The sequence below is a fragment of the Sander vitreus genome, chromosome 1 (assembly GCF_031162955.1).
Source record: "Sander vitreus isolate 19-12246 chromosome 1, sanVit1, whole genome shotgun sequence".
Lineage (NCBI taxonomy): Eukaryota > Metazoa > Chordata > Actinopteri > Perciformes > Percidae > Sander > Sander vitreus.
In genome coordinates, this window is record NC_135855.1 from 24,044,912 (window position 1) to 24,070,080 (window position 25,169).

At 40.2% G+C, this 25,169-nt stretch overlaps 1 protein-coding gene across 1 annotated transcript; it reads left to right on the forward strand.

Annotated features, from left to right (window-relative positions):
• Window positions 1-1,318: 1,318 nt before the first annotated feature.
• Window positions 1,319-25,169, forward strand: aldh1a2 (aldehyde dehydrogenase 1 family, member A2). The gene is made up of 13 exons (XM_078249101.1): window positions 1,319-1,529; window positions 10,425-10,529; window positions 11,158-11,298; window positions 11,978-12,107; window positions 14,596-14,657; window positions 15,403-15,531; window positions 16,857-16,970; window positions 19,854-19,956; window positions 20,599-20,783; window positions 20,907-21,071; window positions 22,490-22,647; window positions 23,898-23,972; window positions 24,210-25,169. Exons 1-13 carry the CDS (start codon window positions 1,413-1,415, stop codon window positions 24,280-24,282), a joined length of 1,557 nt encoding a protein of 518 aa, XP_078105227.1. The 5' UTR covers window positions 1,319-1,412; the 3' UTR covers window positions 24,283-25,169.

The window sequence follows — 25,169 nt, forward strand, 5'->3', positions numbered from 1 at the left end:
CTTTGATGTGAAACAGACACTTTGAGAGTGTCGCCCATGCTGTGAAAAAAGGGTTATGTGCTGATGGAGAAACAGCATCCTCCGGGGATTTGCAAACGATTGGCCTTGCATCTGTCTCCACACTCCTTTGTCCTGTCAAGAGGCTTAGATTATGAAATGTAAAATTTAAAGGCCCTTCCGCTGCTTGGGGAATACTCCTGAGCATGTTTTAAAACTATTGTTATTTCACTGAGCACTCTTTCTCTCTGGATTCATCTTGAATCCACAGTCTAAACCACACATAAACTTCTGATTTGCCTTCTCACTGTTACCTGTGGCTTCATGAATGTGCGAGGAAATGCAGATGTTGTGGATGTGTTAATACATGCGTGGATTTGCTTTAATTCCTTTAGTTTTCGGAGACAGGCTCGCTCACAGCTAATTGGTGGATGTTTATTGGGAGGTTTAAAGGAGGCGCTGAAAAGGAATTATCACCTGCAGGACAAATATCTGCCAACAACACCCCGGCAAGTAGCAGCAATCCCTCTAGTCCACATTTACATAACATCTTCGGCCGTGGGGAGGTTGTGTTAGGCAAATAAAGACCACAGGGTGATAGTGAGCCAAAGAAAGTAGTTTGACACCTTTATGTCACTTAGGAAATGTTTAATGATGGTGTAAGAATGTGTAAAGAAAAGGAAATACTAAATCTGCTTTAATATGTAGGATAACCATGTATTAGGGTATAGTTCGATATGAACTCGTATATACAACATGGAGGAGAAATCCTTGATGTGGATATTTGAATTGAATTACATTGAACAGGAACTGATGAAGATCCTAATAAAGTCAAGAACAGCTACTAAATATTGTGGTGAGATCGTTTTTCCAGAAAAATATGCAGACTTATTAGTGCTGCAGTAAGTTTGTGTAACTAAAGTCTGTTTCACCGAAGGGGCCCATCTATATAAACCCTTAACATGGGTCTAATGTAGCCTGTGGTCTAATTTAAAACTTAAGCCTTATATTGAGTTCAGATAACATTATAGGCCTACCTGTGATTAACATACTTAACAATTCCAAACTCTTTTAATAATGCATGGCACTGTGTTTTTTTGTGTTATAAAACTATGAATTACTGTAGAAAACAGTCGGCTGTCGGAGGGTGAAAGCAGTGAAAACTAAGTGTACCGGGGGTGTGAGGTGGGTGGTGGATATGTTTCTCCTCCTTAACACGCATGGCTAAGGTCGTTTAGCCTATGTAAATGCGTGAATTTAATTTTCAAAAGGACAGCCCTTTTCGTTGCCCAATGAAAATGAACCGCGGCTGACACCTGGCTATAAACCCAGGAAGAAACCCAAAGTCCTAATCAGAAATCTGTTGAAAAAACCCCGAGAGGCGCAGCAGGCAGACGAGTGGAGAGACAGCCGCGATGACTTCCAGTAAGATCGAGATCCCCGGAGAGGTGAAGAGCGACCCCGCTACTCTCATGGCATCCCTCCAGCTGATGCCTTCACCGGTGCCCAACCCGGAGATCAAGTACACCAAGGTCTGTTTCTCTCCACACTCTCGCCGCCGACCGACTCGCTTTGAGCGTATAACGACTCAGCTGCTGCTCGTACATGTCTGATCATTTGTATCTTTAACCAAAACTTTTTTAAACTTTTCGTGTGTCGGCAACTGAAGTTACCAAGTAGAACTTAAGTAGCCTAACAGACCGTGTAGCTCACTCAGAGTTGGACCTGATAAACCTCTCCGGACTAAACTTTCTAACAGACCTGATAAACTGACAATTCAAGTCACGATGAGTCTCTTCTGCGTCCACGTGCTAAGTGTAGCTCTGAATGAAATACTCAATAACCCCTGGACACGATCATTTAACTAACGAAGTATATAACGGACATAAGAAATTTCATTTTTTTTGTTTTCTTGGTCACACTTTACTTGATTCATAAAAAGGAGATTTTTACATTTACATTTTTACATATACCTGGTATTATGATAAAGACTGATAATTGATTTTGCAGATAATTTTAGCCAGTTATAATTGCCACAAAATAGAAAATAGTGTTTTTTATCAGGAGGCGAAATAACGTATTAATAAGGGCGTGTCATAGTTTGACCTTGTTTAGGAAAAGTGTATTAAAATTATGTAACACTGAGTGGACAACTATATTTAACTATTATTATAAAATGTTGTATTTTTTCACATTGCACCTGACCAACAGCCTTTCAGGTTACTGCATGGGAAGCAATTAAAGTCGCCTAACAAAGGGATATAAAAGTAATTAAAAGGAAAGGCTACTTATACAAATTTGAATATTACAAGATTGGAACTAAATCCTTCTCTTTCTTTCATTGTTTTTGCATTATGATTGTAACTTTCACTTCAGTTTGATTGTGGTATGTAAAGAGTCATGCAGTTCTTAATTTAATTAATCTTTGATTGCTCACAATGATTTTAGGTAGCCTATCAGTGGCAAAGGCTGAGTTTGTGTATAAACAACACAACCCAAATTCATTCTTTATTTTTAATGAAGTATTTTCTTTCACTGACATCAGTAATTACAGCATTAAATCAAGTGTTGTCTCATTATTATATGACAGCATGTTTGTTTAGCAAAAAAATGGTTTAATACTAAAATGCTCACAGAACAAATGTGTTATCAGAGCACATACAGATCATCCTTTAGTCAGAAGTGTGTGGGTGGGAGAAAAGGGATGCAAACACAGCTGGAGAAAGCAGCTTGAGTCAAACAGAGAACTTCATTTGAGTCATGAAACAAATCATGTTGCAGATATGACTAAAAAAATATGCTTTCAGAGAGACCAGATCTGGTAATGATACTGTATGTAAGTCATATATTCTGGTTAAATGCTTCAACATTTTCTCAGAATAAAAAACATAGCAGTATACTATTATATAATTGAAGCAATCATCAATCAGTAAATCACATGCTCTTATTTCTCATTAGAGTGTTTGAGCCTTCACTTGGAATGTGAGTCTTGACCCACCACAAGTCTTGAAACAGTTACACACATGTTGAAAATAGCTCTCATCTCTAATCATCTCTGCAATGTCTTTACAATGCACACATTGGGACACCTCGAAGCAAATTTAAGTCATAAGTTAGGAGTTCCTAATGTGTACAGACTTATTTTGGTTTGAGGTGTCATCTTCAGCCTTAGCAGCCAGGATGTAGCCTGCTGCAGTTCTGTTGCTACTGAAAGAGTCTTTTAGCTGCAGAACAAGTGTTTTTATGATTACCAAGATTAAAGGGCACATCTCATAGAGGTCAGATTGATGATAGCCTGGTGTAAGTTCAGCTAGAGCCAGGGCCAGTTTTTAGCCCGCTATATTAGGGTCAGCTTATAGAAATTATATTTTGGAAACTTTGGTGGTTAGTAGCCCAGAGGTTAGAAAATGGAACTAGTAACCCAAAGGTTGCCAGTTCAAAACTCTGTTGAAATGGCACAACAATTTGGCTGAAGGACACCTGGCTTGGCAACCCAAAGGCATATAGTAGGTTTTGTTTCAACATTGGTGGGGATATATATGAAGTTGGGGATTTGTTGGTCCTCCCCCAGAAAACACTTAATTTCCTGCATTCTGCTGAATTTGTATGCATCAATTTCTGTCTTTTTCTACATCAATTAATTAATAGTGGAAATGCCTTTGTTTAGCCTACGTAAAGACACAGAGCCCCGTTTGAGACTCTGGTCTCTGGATGAGACTAGCTTAGGGAAGCGGCTGTATGCTGCTCTTTATCAAGGGTGGAAAACCCAAACTACGGCAGAAATAAATGGAGCGACAGGTCTGCCGCAGCAGAGCGCATCCATTAAAATCAACTGAAGCTGCTAAACTGACCACGGAAGCCGCGCTGCTCACCTCTATTTTTACAGAGACAGTAGACACAGAGCTATAGACGGGTCTGCTTCAGAGCTCCGTGTGTTTGTGCCTGAACACGACGAGAAGACAGGGTGGGCAGTGGGTGACTTTGGAGGCGGGCTGTAGGCTGCCCACCCAATTTGAAGTTAGAAACAGTACTAATATTTTCTGTGCTATTTACATATTTTCGTAACTTTTGATTGGGTAGGCAAGATGCACATTTGGATGGGCTAAGCCCACCCCTACCCCTGGCTACCGCCGGCCTTGGTCAGTGCTATAATAATTGCTCTGTGTTAACATATACCTCAGTGTTTTAAGTGCAAAGGGCACACGCTGCTGGTGCACCATAAAGAGGACAGTACATGTTGTATAGGCTCTGTCGTGTTAGTGCAGAGTGTTAGTTAAAGGAAGGACAGAGGAAAATTTAGGGAGCGACTTGGTGAATTAACCTCAAGGAATTTGGTTCATCAAGTCCCTGTTGGTTTGGTGGACATAGAGGGCAGAAGGGCCCTGATTTATGGGAACCCCTGGCGTGGGCTCTCCTCACACCCTGTTCCTGTTCCCAACCCCACTGACTGCAGGGGAAACAACCAACACTGTTCACTGGCCTGTAGGGTGTGTGGATGGCGCTGCAAGCTTCCAGACACAGATTCTTTCCTCAGATATTGTTTTTACACTAATATATTTATTTTTCTGCAACATGAAGGCAATGATAAGCTTTTCCTAACTTACATTTAAAAAAAATAAAAATAGAAATCTTTGTTTTGCAATGCAAAGATTACATGTGAGCGACCGTGGAGACAGAGATATGGTTGTTACAGTATTATTACTTAAGAGGTTTGCTTCTATAACATGAGCATGTCATAAAAAATGGGTTATTGCAGTCAAGGGTTGCTCCTTGTCCTTTTCACCAAGTCATGAACTTCTCACCGTCAACGACACACTGATAGTATCAGTAAAGCTATCTTCCCTTTTGTGTGCATCTGTATAAGATTGCAGTTCTTTTATTGGTCTATTGATATCTACATAAACAGAATTGGTAGTCTTCATACACCCATTCTCTTTTAGCTAAAAGCTTGAGTAGGAAAGCTGTCTCTCGATTGTCTTGTCCCCTACCCCCACATTTCTATCGCTAGAAGGCTCCAACAGCTGGCTTACAAGACAGAAATAGTTTAAAGGTTGATAGGACCACGAAGGAAGCCATAACTAAGAGAGCCATGATAGCTATTTATTGATGTTTTCCACTTGTGGTAGAAGTGAAGAAGAGAGACTCTGATTTATGAATAATTAAAGCAAACAGAGAAACTTTTCCTGCGCTTTATTAGTGGGTGATAATTCTGGCCTTTGTGGTTTTTCACACCGTTCAGTGATAATGACTTGTTAAACCAGACACTTAGTGGGACACATTTTACTGGGAATGGAAATAACTCTGCTGTTTTACTTAGAAGGAGCAGTCTGTAAATTGTTTTTTTTGTATAGTAAAAAAAACAGCCCGTTGTTTTGCCCTTGAAAGTTTCCACATTGACAAATGATTGCAGTTTAGCTGACTGATAAGAATGTGTAATAAAAACAAATCTACATTTTTAAAATGGTGTTTGTCGTTCCAGTTTAGTTTTACTGTTCTTTAATATAATTATATTCTTTAATAGGGTAATAACGTGGAAAATAGTGTTACAAATATACAAAACTAACAAAGACCAGATTGAGGGATCAAATTCAGTGGCCTTGTGCATTGTCTGAGTCACAGATCTCTTAATCTTATCAACAGTTATACATTTTCTTTGTTGCTTTGCACTTTCACCACAGGAACTTTTGCAGAACCTATCTGCTGAAGACCCACGTTTTTGTAAAGCAGTCTATGCAGAGACATCCACTCAGTTTGGATGAATAAGAGGCTCCATCAATCTGTCACTGATTGAGATAGCACAGATGGAGGCTTGGGGCTCCCCGATGCTAGGTGCTGTCCACCGGGGTGTAAATTATGACCCTGTCTCACTGTGTGGGTTAGTGGCCCTGCCTCGCCAGAGCCTGACCTGCAGTTCTGGAGTTTTTCACTTCAAAACCACCATCTTACTGCGATCAAGATCAAACAGAGCCAAAGTTAGGGGATACTGTGCAACTAAATGATTTATCACAACGAGCACAGCGAGAACTCTCCCCCCTCCTCCTCTGCCTTTGCTTACACAATCTCCCTGTTCGCACATACATGGCCACATACTCTCTAAAACACATCTCTTTGATTGTGACAGGGTAAGTGTGCACTGCCATTAATATGTCCATTGGTGTGAAATGCCTACTTGTGCTGCGAGTGTAAATTATCATCTTAGCAGACACGTCAACATCATGTCCCCTGTCTCTTAATCACTGTTTAAGGAAGAGCAGTGACAGCGAGGTTATCCTGTTAACTTCCCATACCTTCAGTCTGTGGCCCTCTTGACAAGGAACGTGTAAATCCTTACGGTGTCATTATGAAAAACACTTGGCTTCATAAATCTGTTGGAGTATAGGCTCTTTTCACCAGCGAGCACAAAACATAGCAGAGACAGAAGTGCTTTTCTAGATGTTTATTTGTCTGTGGAAAAGCGTCACATTTAAAAAAGAAGACTTCCTTTTTGTACACTGATCCCATGAGTAAAACAACTGTTCTTTAAACATTTCCTTGACCTGAGATTTAGAGATAATACGTACAAAGGAAACTTTCAAACCTCAGATGTTCCAAGGGAGAAAAAAACCCAGTAGAGAGAGGAAGTCCATTTTTTATTGTTGATTCATGAAAATCAAACTGTGTATCACTGTTGTCTCTTAGCAATTTAGACATTTCATCAAGATTGTAGATTAGGTTCTGATATATTTGTGTACTAAATTACATTTACATTAAAGCTGAAAGGTGATATGTTTTTGATGAATGATAAGATTGTTTTCTGGCATTTTGCTCAGATATTTGAAAATGGAGGTTTTGGGATTGATGGACGCCGATTGGATAAGTTACTGACTACTGACGTAAAATATGCCTTTATGGATAAGAATCTGCTCAAAAACATCAAACAGTTGTATTCAGCTGTAAAAGAGGAAATTTAATATCCCCTTTGGGGTTTTAAAAATGTATTAATAAAGTAGCATCATATAGGACTGGAAAAGGGTTTAATCAAACTGTCTGATACTCCAGTGATGTGCACTGTCTCTCTGACTACTGGAAGAAGTGCATAAGAAGTTGTTTGTAATTACAGCCTTATGTTAAATTTATGTTTCTCACATAACTTCTGAGTCAGAATGAACAACTTTAACCACTTGACCACACACACAGACGAGACAAAGACGTTTGCCAGTCAGTGACAGCGAGGTCGCCCTCGCCAAACCTAGGAGCGCAGGGTGGCATTGTCTGTGGGGATGTGAATGAAAAACACGAAGGCTCCATGGTGTCAGACATGTGGAGAGGAGTAGGAGAAAAAACCCAGCTGGTCTCCACTTTCACATGCTCTCCACTCACTTGTAACAGTAGTAATTATAAAACTTTTGAAACCCATCCAGAGAGGAAATAGAGGTCCTGTGATAGGGGAGGATATGAAACTTCCTGCGCAGACGAGTGTTGCAGGTGCCTGGGTAGGGTTTGTCTAGCTGTGGAATCTTGGCACACACACACACACACACACACACACACACACACACACACACACACACACACACACACACACACACACACACACACACACACACACACATAAATAAACCCTTATACTCCCCCTAAAACCCCTCTCATACCAACTCAACCCAACTCTCATTCTCACACAACCCCCCCCGAAAGAACTGAGTAGCATTACATATTCCTTCAGCCGTTAGCATTTGAGCTGTGAGAAGAAGCAAAGAGCCAAACAGATGTTTTGTTGGCTGCAGAAAGTATTTTGGCATTTCTTTCTTCCTGTTACAGTACACTCCTAAAAATGAATTATCCCAAAAAAATCACGCAAAGTTTTTTTAACATGAAAAATATAAAGGACATAAACTCTCTATAGACTATAAAATCTCAGTGCAAGGTTTACAAATCATCATTTTTGTAACGGATGACGATGATTAAGACACCTGCGTCAAATGGCCAAATTAGCAAACAAACAAAAAAAACGTTAAATCGTTTGTGTATATCATGTTTCATATTTTTATTATGCCCATGGTCAGGCTCTCTCTGGATGATGTGATTGACAGCTTTTGCAGAAAAGCCTGGGAGTTGCTAAATGTTTGCAGCTGCCCTGTGGCCCATGCAGTCTTGACCTATATGCTTACTGCTTAGCTCTAATCCACATCAGGCCTCCTCGTTATGCGTCAGGCATCACAGATCACAGCTTTTTGTCCATTCCAATGCATTTTTTAATTAATGCAGCAGCACATGTTTAAAACTTTTAAAAGTTATACTTTAAATGGTTTAATTGCAAGAGCAGAAAATAGTTTATTTGGAACATGTTGTCATCATTTGCAGTTTGAGGACACCAAGTTAATTCTAAGTGCTCATTGGCAGTGCAGATTGTAATAAACATGAAATAAACATGTGAAGTGATAGTGACGACCCCGCAGGGAATGGGAATGGGAAACACGATTTGTCATTGTAAAATGTGCACCCTTGCACTTGCTTTTTCATTCTTGTGTTCTTTGCCCCTCATCCAAATGATCCTAAAAGCAATTTTAAGAAACCTCAAGAGTTGATTTACGACTCAGCACTGTCATCTTAATCAAGTCTCTCAAAGGAACGAGACAAAAGTCTAACACCAGTCCGAGCCCAGAGAGAGGACCGAGCCAAACGGCGGCTGACAGTTGTCCTTTTCTGGCCGTGATTTAGATGGCGGCCTGCTCCACTGTTCTCGTGCTTCATCCGTTCTCCTTTAGCAGCGTCTTGTGAGAGGGGTTACGCCATGCATAAAGCTACCCATGGTCTGCATTCTTGCTCGGACTGTTGAGGCTGTCAGGGGGCTCCTGTGATTTAGGGTGCCCCAGTTCAGTGGCCCCTATAAATTTAAAAACTAATTCAGTGCTCTACAGGACTTTCTGTTTTTGTAGCTGGCCCTCTGCTCCTTATCGTTACTGACAATTTTATGAAGTGCTCTTAATGAGCGTCAGATTAAAGGTGGCCTCTGATGGAAGGCGCCTAAGAACACTGTGCGGGGAGAGAGAAGCCACTATGGCCTTGTCTATCTGTGTGTTTGTGTGTGTGTGTGTGTGTGTATGTGTGTGTGTGTGTGTGTGTGTGTGTGTGTGTGTGTGTGTGTGTGTTGGGGGGGGGGGGGGGGTGTGACCAGTACAAAGGAAACGTAGAGGAATGAGTCTGTAACGTATGGTTCTGTGGGGTGGTACACACAGATACTGAACACCTTAAATGTCTGCATGTGAGTTATTCATACACAGAGACCACATCATGAGCCTCCGAGCCGTGGGAATGAAGAGGAGGCTGGAGGTAGAGTGATGTGTTTGCTGCGAGTCCAACAGTTTTCAGACTCCCTGGCATTTTATACCAACCCAAAAGTAAACACGAGTAACAGTTTACAGCCAATTAAATAGTGCTTAAAGCCCAGCATTTATGGAGTTAAACATGTTGGAGAGTTTAGGGAAGCTTAGGCCAGTGGGATACTTGAACCCTGCTCTCAGGTTTGCTCTCAGTGCATCTGAACTCCTCTAAAGTAGAAAGACGGTAAGAGCATATGTATACACAGAGGGATTTGTGCCAGCAGATGTTCTCTTTCCACTCTATCTATCAGGCATACTGACAGCCATTAAAAACAGTGTGTGAGTAGTCTTCCTAATGGATCTAAACATGTCAGCTTTTTCTTATGACTTAACTTGTGTAAGATATATTTGCCAATTTCAAATCACACCTTGCTTACCAGCATATAAAGGGTTTGCTTTTATTTGTTTGCGACATAATTGTCAGCTTTGTGACTCTGTAAACATTTACTTTTCTTTTGGTCTTAATAGATGTTGAATATGTCCTGTTTGGAATCCCAGGCGGTTGTTTAACGGAAGACTTGCTTTAACGCATCACAGAAACCAAGCACGGCACGTGTTTTATGATCTTGTAAACGAGCAGTGATGTTGTGAAACGTGTGTCTGTGCGCTTGGGGGTGGGTTGGTGGGGGTCTGGTGTCTGATAGGGATTTATCTGCACCCCCCACCCCTTTGTCTGGATGGTGGAGCACTCCCCAGAGAGCAATGCAGGACAGGCTGGAATCTCTGTCCAGATTTCCAGAGATTCTCCCATATACCTTACACCAAGAGCCTGGAAGAGCTGGGACTGTTAGTCTTTCACAGCCTCAACTACAAGCATGTGATGAAATGATTACTTAACATAACATAAATATTTAAAAAACAAAAAAGTTAGTCATTCTCTCACTCACATCCCACTCAAGCTTGTTTGCAAATTGTATCTTTGCAGTCAAATTAAGTTCATTTGCATAAGGTTTTAATAATCAATTTGTACATTCATACAAAGGAAATTATAATTTTTAACTTTATATTCAGATCTTTTATTGCATCTGTTTACTAAAATATAAAAAACTGCATTTTTTTTTCCTGCAGATTTTCATCAACAATGAGTGGCATGACTCTGTTAGTGGGAAGGTCTTTCCTGCCTACAACCCAGCTACTGGAGAGCAGATCTGTGAGGTCCAGGAAGCAGAGAAGGTAAATACTCGACAGCATGGCATCTTTGGTCCGTCTTTTTCAATGAAAACAGGGTTATCTCATGTATAAGTATCAATACAACACTATATAAATACGCCAGTTAAAAGTCTTGCTTTGCTTTTAAAATTTTACTCAAGTAGAAGTATTAGTAACAAACTCTGTACTTAAAATATCAAAAATAAGTACTTGTTATGCAGAATTCCCCCTATAAGTGTTACATTATTTTATTATTGGATCATTATTATTGAGACATTAACATGTAAGCAGTACTTTAACGTTAAGGTAAACATGGAGCACAACTACTTCATATACTGCTGAGTAGTTTAATCAATAACAATGCATCATAGTTTGTAAACTGATTATATGTTTTGTGTGCAAGTAAATAAATGTAGTGAGATAAAAAGTACATCTCCCTCTGAAATATAGTGGAGTAGAAGTAGAAGATAATCTTAATTGTACTAAGTATTCACTGATTGAGCAAATGCACTTACTTTCCACCCCTAGATAGTTTGATAATGTAAAAGTAGGCTAAAAGTTATTAAAAAAAAAAAACATTGTATAAAATATTCAGATATGCTACTGGCATCTGGATCAGGTTAGATAATTAATATGTTTCTTTTTTTCATAGGCTGATGTTGATAAAGCGGTGCAGGCGGCTCGCCTCGCCTTTTCTTTGGGCTCCGTATGGCGAAGGATGGACGCATCTGAGAGGGGGCGTCTTCTGTCCAAACTGGCTGACCTGGTGGAGAGAGACAGTGTCAATCTAGCAGTAAGTTATATTGCTATGTCTCTGAATTAATTAGTCAATGTAAATAACTTTTTTAGTATAGAGGGACTCAGTTATTATTTGGGTATAATAACAAAAAGTCCTCTTATCCACTTGATTGTTACCCTATTTGTAATTATTTTTAACAGCACTGTAACTGCAGATAAACTGTAGTATAACAATTATTCCTTTGTCTCTTTATTTCATTTTACACCACTTGCCCCTGTTTTTGAAAATACTCATAAACTTGCTTTGTGTGGGGCAATTATTGTAGCAAAACTATTTGCAAATTGTGTGTAGAGTTGTGTAACTATATCTCAATCTGTAAGTGCGTACTCAGTTTTGTCTACACATTTACAGATTGATTTACACATTTACAAATCTCAATACACATGCAAATCTGAATACAGATTTTGAGATTTTTTACGCACACACGGGTTGAGATACAGTTACACAACTCTCCACACACATTTGCAAATAGTTTTGCTACATTAATGGCCCCATATATTTGCCTTAAAGAGAACATATAACTGTAACTTAGGGGCTGTATTTGTAGTTTAGTGTTATCTTAGTGTCAAATTTCACCCACGGGAGAGTGTAAAGAGTGGAACAGTATGGAATTATGTGAGGATCACAAGGTTATATCACATATTTTTTAAACGTCTCCCCCGTCTCTCTTCAGACTATTGAGTCACTGAACAGTGGGAAGCCTTTCCTGCCCACCCTGTTTGTGGACCTCCAAGGAACCATAAAGACACTGAGATACTTTGCTGGATATGCAGACAAGATCCACGGCACTTCCATTCCAATGGGTAAGATCCCTCTTTGAGAGTTTGAGACAGCAGAGTTTAAGTGAAATGGACAAAAGGCAGAGTGGTGGTGGGATCCCTAGCTTGTTATTAGTTGGGCTGGGTATCAAAACAAAATACTTTGAGAATCGACTGAATTGTGTCTTCACTAAGTATTAAAAATGATAGTACCAAAAGTTAGTTTCTTGGTCAGATTATGACGATCATGTGCCTTGATTTAAATCATAGTTTCGTTAATTTTTCACAGACACATTTCTTGTACAAGAGTTGGTTATAATTGTGCATTAACATGCTCCTGGGATGGTCCCATTTCCCAAGTTGGGAAGTTGTTCTTCCGACTTTGGTGTGTTCATAAGCTTTAAGTTGTAATGCGGAAACAACATGGACGCTAAAAAGTGGTTGTGTTGTATTTTGTTGCTCAGAGCGTTTAAACAACACGTTGATAGCTGTTTCCAGTATTTATTTCCTGTTTGAAGCTTTATATAGGTAATTTGCCCCAGTGTGCCAGTTGCTTTACCTGACTTGTTATCATGTTTAATGCTAATAAATAACTTTTCTAACTAATCTAGGTCACTCTATGTGGACAGCAACTAATGGTTACAGCCTAATACTATATCACAAATTACATGTGAGCAAAAAATTAATAAGCAATAGCACGTGATTTAATAAAAAGTTTCTTCCATCAACCTAACATTTACTTTTTTACTACGTAAAATTACGTCAACTCGGAAAATTGTGTACCAACATTTTCGCCAACTTTCCAAATTGATGTTGCGGCTTCAGGGGCGTTCACGGATATCTTTCCAGTTGGGAACAAATTTTTGCAATTATTCTGGCACCACATGAATGCAGCATTAGACAAAAATAGATTTCACAGCATTTCAGACCTGTATAACTGTTTTGCCTCTTAGGGGCAGTGTAAACAAGCTGTGAGGACTGACATATCATCCCCTTTTACGTTGATATGCCAACTTGGTAGCAAACAGTTGCTTATTAACACATGCAGCAGTTATGGAGCATCATTAGTATTTGGAGTTGTGTTTCTGTCCACCTAAAGAATGTGAGTCCAGTATTCACTCTCTTTTGACCTGTTTTGGTCTCCATCAACTTCTGAGCTGAAAATCTGACTCTTTAGCTGCTAAATGCTCCACTATCACCAGCTAGTTACTAACTGTGTCTGTCTGGCATATTTAGTTGAATGAAAAAGAAAACCACACTTTAGTCAGCAAAGTAAAGTATAAAATTGGTGATCAATCCAAACACTAACCATTATTGTCCTGAGGAGGCTGCCACCAGTGTCGCCTCACTAAGGCAGTTGAATTTGGGAGGGAGGAAGAGGGGAAAGTTGGCTGCCTGTTTCAACAGGAAGCACAAAAAATCACAATAAGAGAGAGGACATGGAAAACCTCCTGATACCACCGTATTGTCCCTCTTAAAGCTTCTCTTGTACACTGCTGCCAAACCAACCGCAGTGTGCATTTTGCCAGGGCTTTGGTTTAAGCTTTATTGCTCTAGTAGACTTTCAGAGGAAATAAACAAGGGTATTCCTGTAGCCTGTAGGCTGTCTGTGAGTGAACGTGTTGGTTCACCTGTCAGGATGAAGTGCAGGATATTTATCATCAACAGCCCCTCAGCATCTACCCGTCTTGCACGTTATGCTTATATTATTGTGTTAAATTTGGATCACAGACAGTGTGAAATGAATGGGGAGTGACATTATGTGGAGCACCATTGGCTACACAGTTTGGTATAGTTTACACTGCTGGTTCCAAATTGAAATATAAGTCATCTTGCTTTCAAACAAACCTTGCAGATACTTGAGCTCCTCCTGAAAATCTTATGTCTAATAGGTTTATAGTTTCATTCTCCAAACAATAACAGTTTTGAAAGACCCAACATCCACTTTGGAATTAAGGAAAAAGGTTGACATATGAGAATCTGTACTGCAGTTTTGCATCCATTGTCATACTTCTGCTGCATCCCATTGAAATTATTATCTTGGCTTGTCATCTACCATTGGTCATTTCAGTCCAAATGCAACATGAAGCAATGTTTCAGCAGCTGACGACTGTTGTAACAAATCTATATACACATTTCTCAATATCAATTGTTTTTGTGGAGAATGAAAAAGCATGGCACACCCTCACTAAGTACCTCCTTTTACTTAAGTAACGCAAGAGGAATGAGCAAACATTTCCAGCATAACACCCATCTCTATGACCCAAAACAGTTACACACATGCCTGTGCTGTAGGAGGCTTGAAACGAAATGTAATCTCTCACCGGGGTAAAGCACCAGGAATGTTGCGTGTGGATTCATTTACAAATTAACATGTTGAGTCAACAACACCGCTGGTATCAGGTGGTAACATTTTTCATCTGTGTGTTTCAGGCGTTTTACAAGCTTTAAACTACTAAAGCCAGAAATAAAAGACCCTATTTTCTCTTTTTGTGTGTGTGTGTGTGCGCGCTGTACGTGTGTTCTTCCACAGATGGAGAGTATCTGACATTTACCAGATATGAGCCCATTGGTGTTTGTGGACAAATTATCCCTGTGAGTATAACCCTTCCTACATGTGACATGCATGATGGATACAAGTGGACATAAAAGCTTGGAGAGAAAAAACAACAACAAGAAAAACAGATAACAGTTAATTGGCTGAGTTTAAAAGAGATGTCACTGGTTGTTAGTCTGGCCTGTTTGCAGAATTACAATCTGGATTTTCCAGTAATTTCCTAACAGTCACTGTTTATATGTGCGAATCCTGCTGGTAAGCCCCCAAAATGACGATGCCAGTGAGATTGACTAAACAAGAAGTGAGATACAGAAGAGTGAGCTGAGGGATTTAACATAGTGGGTTTGAGGAAAAGAGAATGGTGAGAATAGAGGAAAAGATCAAGGAGAAAGAGACACTGTTGATTGTGCAAGAGTGCAGAAAGCGTGTGGTTCTGCGTTGAGCCCCATGGGCTCCTGTGTAAAGCAGAAATAACACAGGCCTGTGTTTTGTACAGTGATATGGGTCTATTGCACATGTGTTGCAATTTCCCGGCTTTCTCAGAATACTGTGGGAAGAGAAAATACTGTACAAGTGCCGAGAACATTTTCTCACTTGACTATGTTTAGACAGAGTAAAAATGAGAGTAAGTGACTTAAGAGTGATGAGTTATTGAGCTTGACTTGTGACCACCCAGTGTGTCAGTCAGATGCATGATGTCTTTTTCCTGTGTGTGTGTGTGTGTGTGTGTGTGTGTGTGTGTGTGTGTGTGTGTGTGTGTGTGTGTGTGTGTGTCACGCACAGTGGAACTTCCCTCTGATGATGACAGCATGGAAGCTGGGTCCAGCAATTGCATGTGGAAACACTGTTGTCCTTAAACCTGCTGAGCAGACACCGCTCACCTGCCTCTACATAGCAGCTCTCATCAAGGAGGTAAATTACAGAATCTCTTTGCCAACCACGCATGTGTTCACGAGGCAGTATGCCAACATTTTGTTTGGGCAGTCCAAAGTTTATAGCCCAAATAACCGAATCTGAATCAATTTTAGGCTTCAGTTTGCCAAGAACACAGTGTTTACTGTGGCCACTATGGCCAGAGGCCCAAATCCCAAAACGTACATGCATTAATTGCGTGTCAAAAACAATAGTGGCCTTGAAAGGAATTTGGTTAACTCATCATTATCGTGTTAATTTTGATAGCCCTACAGACAACACATTTATAATAGTTAAAGGGTCAGTTCAAATCTTATATTAAAACTAATTCAGTCAATTCAGATAATTTTATTGGGGCTATACAGTCTTTGTTTAATATCTAGTTTCAACCAGCTGCTACAAATACATAACACAAAAAGTAGCTAAAAGTTAGCACAATTTCTAACACCTTATAAAGCTTAATCATAATATAATCCTAAAATAGTGCTTATATGGGTCTGGTTTAGTGCCAAACTGAACACTTTAAACCAGGCACAGACTACTGAACTGAGGACAGTCTGAATGAGTTGAATGGTGATGTGAAAACAAAAAGTGAACAAGCTACTTAGTCAGTGACTTAGAATCTTTAACTGGACCAAACGAAACATTTGGAATCAGCAAAGTTTAAAGTCAATAGGAAGATAAATATCACTGCTTACACATTTCAAAGGAGTAATGACACACAAAGCCCAGGACGAAACATAACTGTCATATAAGACAGTCATGTCCACATGAAATACGACTTTAGGTAGCTTAAAGGTTTGATTATTTCAAAGCTCCGTCAGACGCCCCCCCCGGCGATTGGATCGCCTATCATGATCTCAAATCGCCTACAGTAAGCATGATTAGACAATATGAAAATAGAAACGATTGCCCAACCCTAATTCAAGTATGGAGTAGATTCAAATCCAGAATGGGGGTTCTGTAGCAGTGCATTGTCAATGTCAGTAGCATGAGGGTTAGCGAGTTGTGTAAAATACGGGTAAACACATGAGTAAGTTAAACAATATAGGAACAATGCAGCATCACATGTTAATGTAAAAAATAAACTAATCACGCTGTGCAAATCTCAGTCTACACATCCTCCCTGTCTCCCCACTGCCCTCTCTGTCCTCGCCTCTTTCTGGAGACTATCTGTCCGTCGCCTTCATCTTTTTGATGTTCTCTCCGTTCTCTGCTGGTAGGGATGTTGGGTTGGGTCTGGATTCCCCCACACTGCCTGTGGTTTTGCTTGGCTCTGCTGTCATCTCCACTAAAGCTGGTTTCCTCTCATATTGTTTTGACAGGCCGGGTTTCCACCGGGAGTCATCAATATTTTGCCAGGATTCGGGCCAACAGCAGGAGCTGCGATTGCTTCGCACATGGGCATAGACAAAGTGGCTTTCACAGGATCAACCGAGGTACTTTTCTCTAATAGCGTGGCTCAGATCAACAGCTGCCTACTGCTCTTGCTTTGCTTTTGTCAGCTAACACAGTGACACAGTGACCAACATGTGCAGAGCATAAGAGCAGACTGGGTAATTAAGGGACGTTGTGTGCCTGTATTGAAGTCTAAATGACAAACAAATGGGGTCTTACATAAACTGTGTGCCCTGTCATTACTTCTCATGACAGGGGGCTCTGATTTTATCTGGCACACATGCACATATTTGCGCTGTCAAGAGTAAAAAAAACACATCTCTTTGAAAACACTGCCTCGTTTTCCTTCTGCTATCTTTGCTGTATTAATGCACCTCCTCAGCCTGTCATTGAACTTACTACCAGGATAAACCCTTGTAACTTTGCAGAACAGGGGAGCCGTTAAAGGAAAGCTAAAGCATCAGGAACCTACCATGTTAGGTGTTGAGCGCTCAGAGGTGTTGCGGTCTGAAAACATTCCTCAGGCCAGAGGGAACAGCCAGAGTGACAGCAGATTAGTTTTTACTGCAGATCATTTATAAACATCTTTTATTTCTAACTGCAAGCTAACCCCTTTGCTTAAACTATTTACATTAATCCTAATGTAGAATTTATGTTTCGATGTGACCAGCCTATATTTCACATGTATCTTTGGTAAATGAGCCAGGTTTATGTAATGTTCGGATTAGCCTTGTGGTTTATGGAGATGTCTGTTTTGTCTCTGGTGTGTTGGAGAGGCAGTGTGTATATGTTGTGAGCAACCTCCGATAAGCCCACACAGGTATAGACATCACAGATTACTGTCCCTGATGAGCCAAACAGACACAGTAACAAAAGCAAAATTAGACAGCATGATTAGGAATATATATTTATCCTGTGTATGAATGGCACTAACATTATGTCTTTATGATTTTCCAGCACAGTATAACCTAAAACATACATTTTCCTATTCCAATCTCTCACACACACACAGACACACCCAATCAGTGTGAGCATGCGAGCTTGCATAAATGCACCTTCTAACACAAACATCTTCTTTGTTTTATCATCTCGTCTTGATTGATCATTTCCTTTGTGAGTGGCCCAGTTTTTTTTTTTACTAGTTTTCCTGTTGTTTCATGTGATCTGGAGTCAATTACTGAGAGAATGAGCCAGTGCTGTAAGAGACTTCTGATGCCCAGACAGTGAGTCACCACACTGTAGTAGCAGTGGTGGGGGAATACTAGTCACCACAATATCTCCTCACAGGGTGGAAGGTGGTGGTGTAGCTACAGGTGGATTTTAGGACCACAACTCATTCTCGAACTTACTCACATGTGGCTGTGACTCCACATGGAGGAGTCTCGCAGCCCAGCGTGTTTCCTTTACCCATGAATAAACACATGCTAACCTCCCCTTAGTCAACCGCTTTGTGTTTCTCATCAAAGACAGACAAAACACATCAAGCAACGTTGAAGCCAAGTATTGTGTTGTTTTCATTCAGCTTCCCACTATGTTACATCCCTCAGTACCAGTCAGAGCACAGCATTTGATTCTGTTCTGACTTAGACTCAAGATAAGATGGAAGATGAGTCTTTTCCATGTTGGAGGTGGGGGATTTTCGGGTTGAACACTGAGAGGGTATTTTTCCACTTTGGCTTGTCAGTTCTCTCGGAAAATAGGAATAGGAACAGGAAGATGAACACTTTGTTTAGGGTGTAGGGTTAAGAGGGAGGTGTGTAAGATTTCTCAGGCTTGTTATCTTTTGAGTTAATACAATATTTCACAATATGAAAAAATATCAGTTAAAGCAGCTGATTCGTTCCACTGTTGAGACGCAGTAGAGACTCATGAGAACATTTTAGAGAAAATATCAGAGAAAATATCTTGAATGAATGCAAATTACGATGAATGATGTATAAGGGTGGACTTATAATGATCACATCATTACCAAGACTACCATATTCTATCAATTTTAAAGTAAAAATTCTGCATTTTGGGAAATCTATTTGACTCCTAAAACATTGTTGAGTTGTATTATTAATCACAGTGAACCTCACGTCTGCATTCACTTTTGTTACTGTTACTTCAACATTGTAAGACATTTACATTGTGTGGAAACAAAATACTGCTTTTCTGTTCTTAAACTGCCTCATTATCATGACAATGTCATAACATTGTAATGTAGAAAAAATTAATGCAGATGTGATGTTCACTAGGATTGATTGCACAATATAAACAAGTCAGCTAATTTATTTTCATACCATAAGAAAAATAATGAAAATCAAAGGCTACCAGGAACAGTAGAAAAAATACCTAAAAGAAATATGAAACATTATAGCATGTGTTTGAAAATGGTCAGCAAAAATGTAAAGTATACTTGATTTATAGTAAAGGAGTTAAAACTTGCAAAAATGCTGGTATGGTCCTTTAAGATGAGTTGTGATTCCCTTTAGTGACCTTATCAAGCAATGCTGTTCTTAAATGTTTTATTTATTTGTCTTCATTTGTTTACGTCATATTAAGTAGAAATAGGGATGATAAGAAAAACCACAGAAAATCCCATTTCGTCTTCCATATTGACACACCGGACCGGATTTCATACCGCCATCAGATAGTTACATCCCCACCCACACACCTTGTGGTTGCTTCTTCCTGCCCTTCATTAGACATCAGATGCTGTTCCCGGCTGAAACATCATTTTTTGCCTGTTGCTGTCTCCAAAACCTGTAATAGATATTCATTCTGTGTGTTTGCAGAACTCATGTTTCAGCTGGCCCACCGATGCATTCCCTGTTTGGAGCTAACCAACCTCTTTAAGCTATTTAAGGGCTCCAGCTGATTTACTGATCTGGCCGCAGGTCTGCATTTCTGTGAGTAAACCCCAGATCTGTTTCCTTCACTAGGTCGGCAAGCTGATCCAAGAAGCAGCTGGGAAGAGTAACCTAAAGAGAGTGACGCTGGAGCTGGGAGGAAAGAACCCCAACATCATCTTTGCAGATGCTGATTGTAAGTTTTCAAGTAGCCTAATGTTTTATTCAGTGCTCCATTTACCCATCACCCTCACTAGGTTGTCCAACACTATCAATGTTTTGTTTATCCATGTGTCCCATTCTGAGGACCTCCAGTCTGTGGATAAACACACATGGACTGAGATTCTTAAAATGCTTAGAAGCTTTGTAGTGCTATGAAAACCTGTGGATGGATGGGTTTCATATGAATTCTAAGTGGCTCACCAAACGGGGGGTACCGAGGCTTTCAAATGCTTTCAGCAGCCATGAGAGGGGCTCCTAAAGGCCTGTAAATCAGGAGAATGGACCCTGACTCAGTCGGGTGCTTCAACCGAGACCCATAAATCACAGGGGTCCGTTAACCCTTCGTGCGCAACAGCAGGGTCCTGTCTCTCAGGTGTCAGGTATCAGTTTTGCACAGGATAGCTCCAATAAATATTGGGACAAATTTTGTAAGAATATACTACACACACATTTTTTTTACAAAATGAAGTTTTTGCATGTAGATGTGATAATTTCCGTTGATACTCAATTCTGACTCATTTCATTTTTAAGAAAAAGTTAATATTTGTTATTTAATAATTAACCTTTAAAAACAATTTTATCTAACTATTGATTTACTAAAATCTCTTTTCCCCAGTGGATCTAGCTGTAGAACAGGCCCATCAGGGCGTGTTTTTCAACGCAGGCCAGTGCTGCACGGCAGGCTCTCGCATCTTTGTGGAAGAGCCCATATATGATGAGTTTGTTCGGAGGAGTGTGGAGCGAGCCAAGAGGAGGATAGTTGGCAGCCCCTTTGATCCCACCACTGAGCAGGGTCCACAGGTGAGGTCAACAGATCTATAGCTGTACCCCCCCTTTTTCTTTTACTTTCAAAATGTCTCTATGTTTTTTATTTGTCTTCTCTGTCCTGGCCTCTCATATAATATCTGTCTTCCACCTCCACAGATCAGTCGGGAGCAGCAGAATCGTGTGTTGGAATTTATCCAGAGTGGTATCAGTGAAGGAGCCAAGATGGAGTGTGGAGGCAAAGCTCTGGGCTTGAAAGGGTTCTACATTGAGCCCACTGTTTTCTCTAACGTGAGGGATGACATGCGCATCGCCAGAGAGGAGGTATGATTATAATAAAAGAACAGGGATTTTGATAACTAATGCCTGTGTGAAAAGCAGTGGTGGAAGAAGTACTCAAGTAAAAGTATTAATACCATAATATAAAAATACTCCATTCAAGTCAACATCCTGCATTTAAAACTTAAAGTATTATCAGCAAATTATACTTAAACTATAAAAATGCATCATCATTTATTTGTTGATCTTATGTATTGTATAATCTGGACCTGCAGGGTAACTAGTAACTAAAGCTGTCAAATAAATGTGAAAATGTACAGTAATTCCCTCTGAAATGTTTGTGAAGTAAGAAGTAGCATGGAATTGCTATCTCCCACGCGTAATCTCCCACGTGACGGATGTCCCTCTCGTTATCAGAGCTATCGAATCTATCGGATCTATCAGAGCTTAGATAGATAGATAGATAGATAGATAGATGGATGGACTTTATTAATCCCAAACCACCCACGATGGCTGTGATTGGTTTAAAGAAATACAAACAAGCCAGAGCTTTTCTCACCAATCCCAGAATAGAGTCAGACCATGCTGCAGCGCTGACACAGCGCTACCGAGATAGGTCTGGCTATGCGAGATTACCCTATCTTTAACCCTTCACACCTCTTTATATGTGACCAGTAGGGTTGGGTATCGGTTGGGTTTCATCCGATACCGGTGAACACTCTGTATTTTTTAAAAAGTTCCGGTGCTTAAACGGTTCCCGAACCGGTACTTAAAAAAACAAAATGAATGGCAACAGTGTTTGCTTGCCTACTTTATATGCAAGATTTGCGGTTGGCATTAAATTACTTGTTTTACCCGAAGAGGAATGGCTGCTGTCATCATCATCATCTGTGATGTCCACCACCACACTGGTATGGCTGGGACTCTCTTTAATTTGTCTGGCGAGGCCGACACTGGCTGCTGCTGTGCTTGGCCTTACGTCACGTAAGTTATCAAATGCGGTGCATTGTTCGGCTTTTAAATAAACTCCATGTGACGCCAGATGTTTCATCAACTTCAACATGTTACCTCCCTTGCATGACATTGGTTTAAGGCATCTGTTGCATGTTGCAGAGTCTGCATCCTTAGACGTGAAATGCAGCCAAACCTTGGAGCATTTTGCCTTCGGCATCTTCATTGATCCTCTCACTATCAGTTCTGATCAACAAGTGTGCTGAGTAGCGGCATTGACGTCACGCAAGTTGACGCCGGAACACCAGGGGGCGGTAAAAAAAAGTCAGGCACCGAAATGAGGCACCGGAATTTTCGTTCTTATTTGGTCTTGTTACTACCGTTTACGTCGGAACCGGTGCCCTATTGGCACCGCATTTCGGTACCCAACCCTAGTGACCAGTAATATAGAAAAATAATATATATACAAATAAAGTAAATTAATTAACCTGCATATTCCTGTCTGTTTACAGATTTTCGGTCCAGTCCAGCAGATCATGAAGTTCAAAACTATCGAGGAAGTGATAGAAAGGGCCAACAACACAGATTATGGTTTGGTTGCTGCTGTATTCACCAACGACATCAACAAAGCCATGACCATATCCACAGCCGTGCAGGCTGGCACTGTCTGGTAAGTTTTGTGCTGTGTTTCTTTAGCTGCAATCAATAATTTTTCATGTGGGACGTATCAACCATTTCAGACTCTGGCATCCAGAAACTGTAACCTGGCAATGTGCCACTTCACTATCATTACACAAGCCACAAAGACATGTTTTCCTTCCTTTTTTCCACTTATTTCCCTCAGCTCAGACATTTGAGATATAAAAATACCGAAAGTAACATGCCAGTGCAAGACAACAGCGCAAAATGTAAATTGTAAATGTAAACTGACACCCTAATTTTATAATTTGTATAAATGAAATGATCGTTAAATGTTAGTTCTTGAGTTCACCTAAACTTGTTTTGTTTCTTTTGTAATTATCTGCAGATGGCTATGAGTAGGAATAGAGTTATAGCTAACATACAGCATCTGCCAAGAATGTTTCACCACTTGTCATACTTGACTGCAATCCTCTGCTAGCTGAAGAAACATTTCTCTACCTTGTCCTTCATTTTTGAATCACCACCCCACTTCTCTTCCTCTGTTGAGGGTTTTGTTTGGTACTTTGAGAAGGACCAAACCTCTTTTTTCACTATCTTTTTCTTCCTAGACAAGAGGAAATTATGATTCCCTCACAGCTGATACTGACCACAGTAATGTAAAGATATTTGGCGTTGACTTCAGACTACCAGGAGTTGTCTCCTGATCTTATAGATATGACTTCCATGTAGTCTGTTGATGGCAACCTCATGGTGATGACAAGACTCCAGGAAGTTACTAGTCCCAGCCAAGAAATAGTCCGGCACTTAACTCCCTGTAACACAGCAATGTGTTGTATTTACACTTACTACACATATGTCGAACAATTCCTTTAATGACCTGACCTCAAAAATCTACATTTACTTAGTTAGAATCTTTGTTCCTCTCATTTTTTCAGACTGAAAAATCTTCTGCACCTTTCCAATTCCTTCGATCCCAACATTGTCCCACTTCTACTCTACCTCAGCTTCAATCGTCTTAGCATCCATTTACTCTTTCCTTCCCAGGCTGCTGCAGCTAGTAAATTCACAAATATACAACCTTTCAGCTGTGTTTGCTTAACAAAAATGGAATTATGTTGTTAAATCCAGAGGGTTTCAAGAATAGCAACAATGATGACAATGAATCAGCCTTACTGAATGCAGCTTTAATACTTTGGGACAAAATTAAGCAGCATTTTACAATATCAAAACACAGGAGTCAACGACACAAGAGTGATCGATGTTTTGTGTATTTCCCAGGATAAACTGCTTCAACGCTCTCAGCACACAGTGTCCATTTGGAGGATATAAAATGTCTGGCAATGGACGTGAATTGTAAGTATGACTTGACTGCCTGCCCCTTGAATATAAATTAACCACAATATTACTTATATTGACTTTGTGTTTTGAAAACCTATTTTCCAAAATTGCTTAACATTCCATAACTTGATCTAAGAGGATATTGCAATATTTTTGCCTCAAGCAGTGTTTACACTATATTTCAATGCTGCTGTCAGCGTAATAGTTTAAACAAAATGGGCAGCGTTGTAATTTCCTGTTTTCTGTTTTCAGGGGAGAAAGCGGCTTGAAGGAGTACTCAGAAGTGAAGACCATCACGATGAAGATGGTCGCCAAGAACTCTTAAGGCAGCCACACTTTCTTGGGGAGGAGGTAGCGTCTTCCTCATCACTGACCCGCCTCTTGTCAGTCCGTCCACAGTGGCAAACGACAATTACTATCAAAACTAGTTATCTCCACGGTAACTACAGGCTGTGTGTGACCACTCGCTGCCCTCCCAGTTCCTCCATCAACTCTGCAATGCTCGCAACGGACAGTCAGCTAATCCCTGTCCAGCTATCTCCACCTGCCTTGAGTTTGTGGACTCTCTCCAGTTTAACTGAGTACCACTGAACTACTCCCTAATGTATACCTCCTCCACTAACTACACTAAAGCACTCACAGAGACGATGGGGAGGCTGTTCTGACTGCAAACCCCAATAACAACTCCCCCTCCCAGTTGCTATACCCTGATCCTCACCCCATTCCCCCCTCCCCCCCCAGATGCTGGATGCTCAGAGACTCAGTCGCCCGCACTTGCAATCAACCCTTTACTAGCAACTTGTCATGTGTTGGGAGGCAGTTATTCTTTGTACTGTGCGGTATGATCGTCAAAAAACCTCATGTTTCATTTTCTTGGTAGAATTTATGCAAGCATGTCAGCTCATTCAAGAACACTGATCTTGTCAGCCTCAGATATGAATGGATGAAATGTTTATTCAGAATTAAAATGGATTTCTAATTGTCTTTGTTTATATTTTAGCTTGTATGACTTAACACTGTATGTCAACCTTTGACTGATGTAAACATGAAGATTTTAACCTCTTAAAAGCATTTTACTCTCACCTGCTAAAAGAGGAGTAGATGTATTTTCAACATTATGTAACTGATTTTCATTGATGTCCATCTATGTTTATGTTTATACTATCATATGCTATAAAATTATAAAATTACCATAGTTCTTTTTTTTTCAGT

Excerpts from the sequence above, each read along its gene's own strand:
- aldh1a2 (XM_078249101.1), top strand. The coding sequence starts at position 1,413 with ATGACTTCCAGTAAGATCGAGATCCCCGGAGAGGTGAAGAGCGACCCC. Across the intron at positions 14,658-15,402 it reads TTTGTGGACAAATTATCCCT|TGGAACTTCCCTCTGATGAT; the intron begins GTGAGTATAACC and ends TGTCACGCACAG. Across the intron at positions 22,648-23,897 it reads GTGCAGGCTGGCACTGTCTG|GATAAACTGCTTCAACGCTC; the intron begins GTAAGTTTTGTG and ends TGTATTTCCCAG.